The sequence below is a fragment of the Embiotoca jacksoni genome, unplaced genomic scaffold, assembly GCF_022577435.1.
Source record: "Embiotoca jacksoni isolate LCO1_2020_lvr unplaced genomic scaffold, fEmbJac1.0.p SCAF_24, whole genome shotgun sequence".
Lineage (NCBI taxonomy): Eukaryota > Metazoa > Chordata > Actinopteri > Embiotocidae > Embiotoca > Embiotoca jacksoni.
The window spans coordinates 7,589,858-7,599,571 of NW_027185375.1; the positions used below are offsets into that span (position 1 = coordinate 7,589,858).

Here is a 9,714-nt window from a genome sequence, read left to right on the forward strand (position 1 = left end):
CCTTTGGTCTTGAAGTAAAGACCGAGCAGTCATTCCATCTAGCAAACTAAAAGCCCAAAGGAGGCCTGTGATTGGCCCGGGTGTGCGCCACTCAGAAAAGAGTCAGCCAATTAGAGGAGAGGCTGATGGATATCAATGTGCCTTAACGACATAGACACAAAACAACCCGTTTTACAATTTTTTTTTTAAGTTCTCGATTTTCATTTGAATTATTTAAGAATCACCAGAAATTTGCAATGAACAAATGATAACTTCTAAGTTACTGGAAAAAGCACAACAAACTCAATTTTTTTTAAAACCACTCTTAAAATTATTTATTCAGGACAGCATATACCAGAAGTTTCACAGTTGTAGAGAAAATACATTTATAAAAGTCATTAAAAACTAAAAAAAAAAAAAAAGAATCCAACAAAAATAATGGAAATATTAAAATTTAATTTTCTCCACACTTATTCAATAAAACTAAGGATGGTATACATTTCAAATACAGCACTGTTTTTGCTGACTCAAAAATAAATCTCACTCTTTCCCTCTTAAAATTACCGTAATGTCGACAGTAAAATGTCGACCAGGATTTCGCTGTGTCCTAAAAAAACGTGGCCCGTCAATCAAACGCTAAACTCGTGTCGAGATTCGCCGGACGGGGCGAATTTCCCGCCTTCTGGGCGCTCGGGCTGCCGCGATTGGCTAAGTTCTCCTTCCAATCAGCGGTGACGGAGAAGGTTGTCACTACGGTGACGGGAAAAACCGCGCCAACTGTCTATATCACGTGAGTGTCAGCTGACCATGCGCGGCGGATACCAGAAGTAGCTGCAAAGAGTGCGCGAAATGTTTGTTCGCCGGTCAAACTGAAGTTACGTTTTCCTTTTATTTAGCTCGCGACATTCCCATTTATTTACTTTTTCTTTAGTCCGTGAACGGACGACAGGACGTTGCCATTTTGTGCACCTATCTTTCATAAGAATTCACCCGTGGCGACCCAAAAGGTGGGAAAGAAAATGTACATTTCTAAAACAGTGACGTCCATATAGTAGTTTTCCGCTCGTTACCATCAAGTCGCTTCAACTGTAACGTTACTTGTGACGTTCAAAGGCAAATAATTGCTGCGTCATCGTTGTGTATTGAAACGACAACTCTACATAATGTCAACATGTTTGTATACTTTGATGCTCCAGTGTTTTTGAACGACACCATCATTATAACAACTGTGTCATTTTAACAGTGTTTGTACTACAAACCTTTTTAAAAGCCTTTTTTAATGCCCCCCCTCCACTCAAACATGTGTTTTTCTTCTTGTTCCTCCTGTTAAATGTTTGAGCTTCACTGCAGAATAATGTACGTGCAGAGTTTAAAACTAGAAGGCTGTTTTAACATTCATCTGAGATTGGACTTTATTTTTTTTTTAAGTATGAGACCTCATTAGAAATTAAATATATATTTTCATATTCATAGATTCTGGAACTTTTTATGAGTGAGAAGGACTAGATGTCATCTTAATGCTTTTTACGTACTTTTTTTTTTACTGCTTTCTTTATATTGTATACATTTTAGAACATACCTGGATGGGTTCTTTAACAATTAATTGTTGGACTGGATATGTATTGCAGATATATATATATATATATATATATATTAATATTAATGTGTATATATGTGTATATATATATATATACACATTAAATTATTCCAAGTCAAAAAGAACATTTCAGATATCCACTATGTAAATCTTCCCAGGACAAACCAGGACCCCACTTTTACCATTAATGTGTTTGGGGTTTGACATTACTAATATGTGCAATTCCGTTGCAGATATCCCATCATTTCGTCTTGTCAAAACTATAACTAAGAATATCTAATTGCATGTTGACAAGACAGAATGAAATTTTAAGATATCTCCCAATTTGAGACACTTCTATGTGGAATTATGACCCGTCAGAATTCAGGTAGATAAATGAAGCTTAATTACAGACAGTCATAATTCAGTCCGGGTATCTGCACTTGCATTGTATATATCTATAATGACAAACCCCATACACATGAATGATGTTGTGGGTATCTTAAAAATGATTTTCAACTAAGAAGAACTGAATTACGGATTTCTGCAATGCATAATCCAATCCAATTCATGGTGAAGATCCTCTCCAGACTCTCTTTAGATTGTTTATACTCTACTAAATAATAATAATAATAATAATAATAATAATAACGTGTTTCTGATATGTTTTTTTTTTTCCACATTTCTTTTAACTAAAAATCAAATCACTCAACTCTCTGTCTTCCTTTGACAGTGTTTTGCAGACCAGATGTCCTCCTCCTTGTCCTCCCCTTCTGTCCTCCTGAATACAGGGGTTCAGATGCCCCTCCTTGGTTTGGGGACCTACAAGCTGGTTGCCTCTGAAGAAGTGCTTCGGGCTGTGGATGCTGCTCTGGCCGCTGGTTACCGGGCCTTTGACAGCGCGGCCGTCTACCGGAACGAAGCTGACTTGGGCCGGGCCCTGAGGGAGCTCCTGCCCAAATATGGCTTGATCAGAGAGGATGTTTTCATAACCAGGTGAGGTACGGGCCTCCAGAAGCACACGGCATACTTTGTGAACATGTGTCATCTTGAATACAGTTAGAAGATAACACCCATCAGTTAAAGTTGAAGTAAAATGAAACAAATCATGTTTCTACTGGCTTACAGGTCACAACTACATCACATGATTTGTTTTTGTTTCCTTTGTGAACAAGTGGGGGCATTGAAGCTGCCTTTTTTTTTTTTAGTGGTGCAAACAGTCTCTCTTTGTCTGCTCCTTGCTGCAGTAAGCTGGGCCCTAAGGATCAGGGCGAGAGGGCCATGGAGGGGGCCCTTCAGAGCCTGTCTCAGCTGGACTTGGGTTACATCGACCTCTACTTGATCCACTGGCCTGGCACGCAGGGTCTGGCAGTGACTGACCAACGCAACCCAGGTAGAGTTCAGATTACGTCACCGTTTCCTAGGAAACAATACGGTGTGTGAAAATAGATGTGAAGCATCTGAAGTAACTCTTTGCTTTTGCCAGTTGTGCGGAGTGATTTATACACATTCAAGATGTCTTTTCACATTCCTCCTCTGCAATGGAGCTGCAGTTGAGTAACAGTGACGACGAGGTCTTAATCAATATTTGATCCCAGGAAACCGAGCTCAGAGTTGGGCCGTACTGGAGGAGTTGCATGGCCAGGGGAAGCTGAAGGCCATCGGAGTGTCCAACTACACACCAGCACACATGAGAGAACTGATGCAGAGCTGTAAAATCACTCCTGCAGTACTACAGGTACGGTGCACCAGAGAGAAAGGAGGACAGACAACATGCAGTGAAGGACACAACATGTTGCACAAACAGATTCAGGTTGTTTGTGTTCTGAGGATATGAAGCTCGTTAGAAACTTTACACTTTTACTTGTGGGTGTTTTTCTTTCTTCAGGTAGAGTTTCACCCACAGTTGTGCCAGCGAGAGCTGAGGAGTGTCTGCAAGGAGTACGGAGTGTGTTTCCAGTCGTACTCCTCCTTGGGGAAAGGAAAGCTGCTCACTGACCCTGTGGTCTCGGAGGTGGCAAAGAACTGCGAACGCACACCTGCACAGGTAAGCCCACTCCCAACACTACCACTGACCCACCTCACGGACTCGGTGTTGGATTTAAAACCAGTGTTTCATCGCGCACATTGAGGTCTTCTGCTCGCCTCCAGGTTCTGTTGCGCTGGGCGGTGCAGCAGGGTGTCCCGGTGCTGCCCAAGTCGTCAAACCCAGACAGGATACAGGGTAACGCCCAGATGTTTGACTTCACACTGAGCGACGTGGACATGGACAGGATGTCAGCTTTGGACTGTGGCCAGAAGTACTGCTGGGATTCATCAGATGTCGTCTGAAGCACCAATTTACGGAAACAAATTCTCTTCTTCAGGTCTTCAGTATCAACAGTCGCAAATACACATTTTAATATCTTCAGTATTGAAGCAAAATTACAGAACACGCTGAGATCAGTTTAGATAACGTTGCTCATTAAGTCGCAAAATTACTAATACCAATATGCCAGGATTTACCCAGAGCCTTTTCAGTTAGTACATGTAGGTTTGCTGCCAGATGACAAAACTTTTCTGTTTACAAATCTGATCATGTGCTATCATTTAATGATCCTGTATTGTAGAAATTCAGATGCCTAAATATTTTAAATCATAAAGGAGTTCTAGGTTTTAGATAAAACCTGTGAAAGTACATGCAGTCTGTGTTTTTCTGTGAATTTGTGATGTCACAAACTTAAACTTGTGTTGTATATCCGCCATCAGCACGGCCCATTCATCGCCCAACCTTTGGTCTTGAAGTAAAGACCGAGCAGTCATTCCATCTAGCAAACTAAAAGCCCAAAGGAGGCCTGTGATTGGCCCGGGTGTGCGCCACTCAGAAAAGAGTCAGCCAATTAGAGGAGAGGCTGATGGATATCAATGTGCCTTAACGACATAGACACAAAACAACCCGTTTTACAATTTTTTTTTTAAGTTCTCGATTTTCATTTGAATTATTTAAGAATCACCAGAAATTTGCAATGAACAAATGATAACTTCTAAGTTACTGGAAAACTTGAAAGAAGCACAACAAACTCAATCTTTTTAAAACCACTCTTAAAATTATTTATTCAGGACAGCGTATACCAGAAGTTTCACAGTTGTAGAGAAAATACATTTACAAAAGTCATTAAAAACTAAAAAAAAAAAAAAGAATTCAACAAAAATAATGGAAATATTAAAATTCAATTTTCTCCACAGACATCCCCGGATTCAAAACTAAGGATTGTTGCAAAACTCCGGGTGCTCAGGCAGGTTTTTATTTTTTTCCTCGGGGGTGTGTTCACTGCCACAAATGCTCAAAATCAAAACTCAAAACATTTCGGAAACAGTCGTGACGGTGAACGCACCTCCTCATATATATTGTGCTATTTTGTCGCGAGCGTAGACAGCGAGCGGTGAAGTTTAAGGCGCTAACTGGGTGAACAGACAAGGCTGGCTACGCGGTGTCACATCACAGGTTACAGCATGTTCAAGGCAGTTCATTGTCAGGAGAATAAAGCATTCAAACGTGGCCCCGATCTCTTGTCAGCTGATTCAGTTGCACTACTTGTGCCAAAGTACAGGTCTATTTCGGAGTGACGTGTTGAATGTAAAGTTCCTAAACTATCATGTTGCAGCTCTCTGTCGGCATGTTTGAGAAATCTGATGTCATAAAAACAGTAAACGGTTTAAACTCGACGAACGATCGGTTGATCTTGCGCAATCGGCGCCAAACACGCGTTACCAAACACGTGGAATTTGGATTCACGTTAGAAAAAAAAAAAAGGTGGCGCCCCTTCAGATTGTCTGGAATTCCTCTCATTTAAAGAAAAACAGGTCGTAGAAAAGCTATAAACAAGCCCGGCAATACAATTTTAAAGACGGTAATAAATTCCAGCCCTGCGCACCCGAGCAATTCACAACTCGACCCTACAAGTCGAGAGGAAGAGAATAAGACACAAGTAGAACAAACCTATTACCATTTCCAAGAATCACATTGATAAACAAGTCACAACTAGCCCCATCAGGTTTACCAAGCTGTGTACTGTATTCGCGCTGATCTGAGTTTTTAATAAAGGAAATATTGTGTCGTATGTGCCAAGTAAAAGCCCTGACTATTACAGATTTATCATCAGATCAGCACGCCTAGAGCTCCGGCTCGATAGATTAAATCCCCTTTTATTCACGTCCCGGTGCACATTAAAGTGAGCCAACCCACCTTTAAACCAACTCTCTTAAACACTGGAATCTAATTTTCCTAAACAAACTCTGCAGATAGTTTGGATTGAAAAAAAAAAAAAGCAACACTTGTGTTTAAATGGGACTGATCCTCTCTCTGCACTGGGAACTGAGGAAATGAGGCCTGAAGGCTTGTGTGTCGGCTCCTAGTACAGCAGTTAATTCACCCCTCCACCGCTTCTTTAAATACGCATAACATTTATCACAACAGCCATGGATTGTACACTGCCTATTGCTGGGTTAGCCAGACTTATTAACTAGCATGGTAACCTCGTAAATAACATTTCGGCTAAACCGCCTTGCTTATAATCCCCTCCCCACCCCTGCCGTTTGATAAAATATTAACAAAATATTTACACGTAAAAATTCCAAAGTTTGATCGTTTTTTTTTTTCTTTTTTTTTTTTTTTTGCTCATCCGAGGCTTTAAAAAGATAGATTCATATTGGTTTGTGCTTTTATAGGTATGTTTTAATGTCATCAGCTATAATCTAACCCTGAAGTTTTACAAAACATATTATTTCTGCATCATCAGAGATTGTCCTTTTACAAGATTGTTCTTCTTTTGATAAGTTTGAGTCGTAAAGCTGTTGGTGATAGTCGAGTACAGGTTTGTTGAAGTGTTACTGGCTTGAGCAGGACAGGAAGCTGGAAAAAAGACCAAAGTTGAATGCTTTCTTTTAAAAATCCTTCCTTTTTTTTTTTAGTTCTACTCTCTCCTGTTGCCTGCAGATTACTTTGGCACACAACTGTGGTCATTTTAGTAAGTTTGAGTCAAACACAAACATTTGGACCTCGTTCACAGGCTAGTGTTTACCTCAGGAAAATAAGGAAGGGAATTCTAGCAGCATTTAACTTGGCCTTTTAAATATTCAAGTGTTTATTTATCTCTCCATCTACAGTATATTGCATAGTGTTAATGTGAGAGACAACTGACGTGGTAAGTATCTTTGAACTGCTCATCCATGCAAGTCTTTCTTTGTGTTTTTAAGAGAACATATCTCCTCTCTTGGCTCGTACTTTTATCCTTTCTGTGGGATTCAGACAGCCAACAGTCCATCATCACGCCTGGCCCACTCTTGAGCATTGCACAGTGGGCTGCTCAACAATATCGTTTACATCACAGTTAACACTAATACAAAAAACTATTTACCAATGACATATAAGAAGTGGCACGTCTAGGATGGGACTCACTTAGCCACGTCTTTGTGTTTAGATATCTCTTTTTTTTTTTCTTTTCTTTTGATTGAGCCAACCTTCATCCCGTCGCAGGTCACATCATTCTGATCCGAACTGTTCTCTTCGCTTCTCCCACTGCCGTCTTCTCAATCAGCCGCTCCGTCCTTGAAACCTCGCGTCGCTCTCGTTTCCCCTCTCGGTGGCTACTCGGTGCGGTGGGTGTGGTTTTCGTGGTGGTTGTTCTCTCCCTCTGTCTCCTGGTGGCTGAACAGGTAGCTCCACCAGGTCTTTGAGTGGTGCATCTGTCTGGCCGTCCCGGCACTCCTCACCTTCTTCATCTCCTGCACAAAACAGAGGCACGGTGTGAAGATCAAAATAAACCAGTTCGACTTTTTTGTTTTTTTCCTGATGCCCGTCGTAACACAGAAAGTGATCGTGATTCATTTTGAATGCCGAATATGAAGCTGCGCAGTCCTTGGATCAGTCTTTTAAAATCCCTCTGACCCTTCAACCGTCCACTGACCCCTCATTCTCACCCCTTTATCGAGCAGGCTGTCAAACTCGTCACTCATCCTTCGAAGCTGCCGGCCGTACTTCTTGGCGGCCCACAGAGCTGGGGGAGCTGACTTCGAACGTCCCCTGAAAGGAGCTCCGTCAGTGGGCGTGCCGGCATCCTCCTCCACCCTGGCCTGGAGCTCCTCGTCTCTGGAGACGGTGGAAGCGTGGGACTCCGAGTTCAGCCTGATGCGACCGTTCGCTGCATTGAAGAGGCAAAGGTGAGAGGGGTTTGTGATGTTTCACAGGAGCAAGATTAAATCAACATAAAGCAGCATGAAAGGAGGGAGTAAAGAAGTAAAGTAGGAATAGAGGAATTTTAATTAGTAGTTGCGACCGTACACAAAAACATTGCGGATAAAATACCAATATTATCCCTCTTTACATCTTTCAATAGGTTAGGTTTCACTTCAACTAACAATACAATCTTATTTTAATGCCCCACAATTATAATGTTTTAAGCATTTGAGAATATATCTGGCTGAAATAAAAAAACGTCTGCAAAATTTGACTTGGAGAAATAAAGCAAAGAAATCCCTCAACAACATCATGATATGTTGACACACACCGGACTTGAATTTAGAAATTTGGTGGAAGTAATGTTGAGCATGAAATTTCATACACAGCAGACAACTGGACGACAAAACACAACAAAGTCTGTGTAAAAAACAGAAGAAGAAAGAAAACAGGGTGCTGACAGATGGAGCAAGTTTGGATTAACGCAAATCCAGGCAGAAAAGTAAACGCGGAGTTTGTTTGTGTCCCATCTGGAGCACGTAGTTACGATCGTGGATGCTAAAACAAAGATTGCTGACATTATATCCGCGCTTGGGCCTCTTCTGTGGCCAAAATGTCTCGGCAGTGTAAACCAGTTTTCACCCGTCCCCTTCTCGTACGCCCCGTATTTAAGTTCCCTACCTGCTATTCTGAGCTCAGGTAGGGTGAGGGTGTGGCGCTGAGGGACGTGGTCCCGCTGTCCCGCTGATGGTGGGTGGTTTTCTCCTTCCGCTACCTCCTCTGATGGCTCTGACTCGCTGTCTGATATGGAGAACATTGCAGCCATCGTGACATCTGTCGAAGTAAGATTCAAAAAATATAAGAAACAGAGATGCAAAAAAAACAACTCCAACATATGACAGTGTGTCTTTAAGTGGATGCACATACTACAGAAACTACACAAAATAATGTTTTTTTAATGCAGCAGTAGGTTAATAACCGTCTGGACCTGACTGGGTGAAGTAGACAACAGACATTAGGCATGTTGCTCATAAAATAATTAACCTTTGGTCCTAAATATATATATATATACATACATATTACAATTAAGAGTTAGGAGGAATAAACGTGGCAATATGACATGCGCTACCATTTTAGTGTCAAACAGCACTAATTATTCAAGTCGTAAAATGGCATCGTCCATTGTAGTTGATGCAGCAACCTGTCCGTCTAACACGCCCTGCGCGGTCCCTGAAATCAGCCGGTCCAAAGGTATTTCAGGGAAAACAACCAGCCGAGATAACCGACTTGTTTTAACAACAGGGGATGGTATTTGACGTCGTTAAGGACTTTTCGTTATTACGCTGTTGTAAAAGCAGCCCTCGCACCTACCTATGTTCCCCGGTGAGCTCGCAGACTCGCTTGTTTTGTTGTTGTTGACCGAAGAGGACAAAAGAAACTTCTTGCAAAGGGGGCGGAAGCGGCTGCGACCAAAATTTTAAGCTGACGTCGGTTTTGGGAAATAATAATAAAAAAATAATAATAATAATTTAAAAAAAAAGGATTAAGAATAGGTTTCCTTACCCGAAATCTTTACAGTGTGAGCCCGGAAAGTGCGAGTGTGTCTTTAGTTAGCTTCATGCGGCCGCAGCTGTTGTTGTGTTCGTCCCAGTTTTTTTTTTTTTTTTTTTTTTTTTACTCCGCCACACAGTTTTAGCCTCGCGCGCTCGCCCAATCGCCGCGCGTCACTGTACCGCCGCGGCGCGCTGACGTCACTGTTGCGAGCTAGGACTGGGCTGGGGCTTTGTTTGTCTCACCGGCTCACCGTAATGCACGGTGCAGATGCGCAGTAGGATTCAACATGGACAGGATGCAGGCAAGTTTTGTATATCTGTTTGCATTTTCTATCAATGCGGGGGTTTAGATCCTATACTTAAGACACTGAAGTTTAATAATATTGCATTAC

General features: G+C 41.7%; 2 protein-coding genes across 3 annotated transcripts; one reads left to right on the top strand and one right to left on the bottom strand.

The window, feature by feature from the left end:
• Positions 1-5: 5 nt before the first annotated feature.
• LOC138204127 (glyoxal reductase-like) lies at positions 6-4,238 on the top strand. The gene is made up of 6 exons (XM_069159276.1): positions 6-986; positions 2,289-2,551; positions 2,803-2,948; positions 3,154-3,293; positions 3,444-3,602; positions 3,707-4,238. Exons 2-6 carry the CDS (start codon positions 2,304-2,306, stop codon positions 3,884-3,886), a joined length of 873 nt encoding a protein of 290 aa, XP_069015377.1. The 5' UTR covers positions 6-986; positions 2,289-2,303; the 3' UTR covers positions 3,887-4,238.
• A 383-nt stretch (positions 4,239-4,621) lies between these two features.
• On the bottom strand, positions 4,622-9,472 carry badb (BCL2 associated agonist of cell death b). 2 transcript variants are annotated; one of them, XM_069159278.1, is made up of 4 exons: positions 9,333-9,472; positions 8,451-8,603; positions 7,514-7,734; positions 4,622-7,318 (listed from the first exon to the last, which is right to left on the bottom strand). In XM_069159278.1, the coding sequence occupies exons 2-4, from the start codon at positions 8,593-8,595 to the stop codon at positions 7,181-7,183; spliced, it is 504 nt and encodes a 167-aa protein (XP_069015379.1). In that variant the 5' UTR covers positions 8,596-8,603; positions 9,333-9,472; the 3' UTR covers positions 4,622-7,180. The 2 variants fall into 2 exon arrangements, with proteins under 2 accessions (XP_069015379.1, XP_069015380.1); XM_069159279.1 differs by lacking the exon at positions 9,333-9,472 and adding an exon at positions 9,141-9,273.
• Between the last annotated feature and the right edge of the window lie 242 nt (positions 9,473-9,714).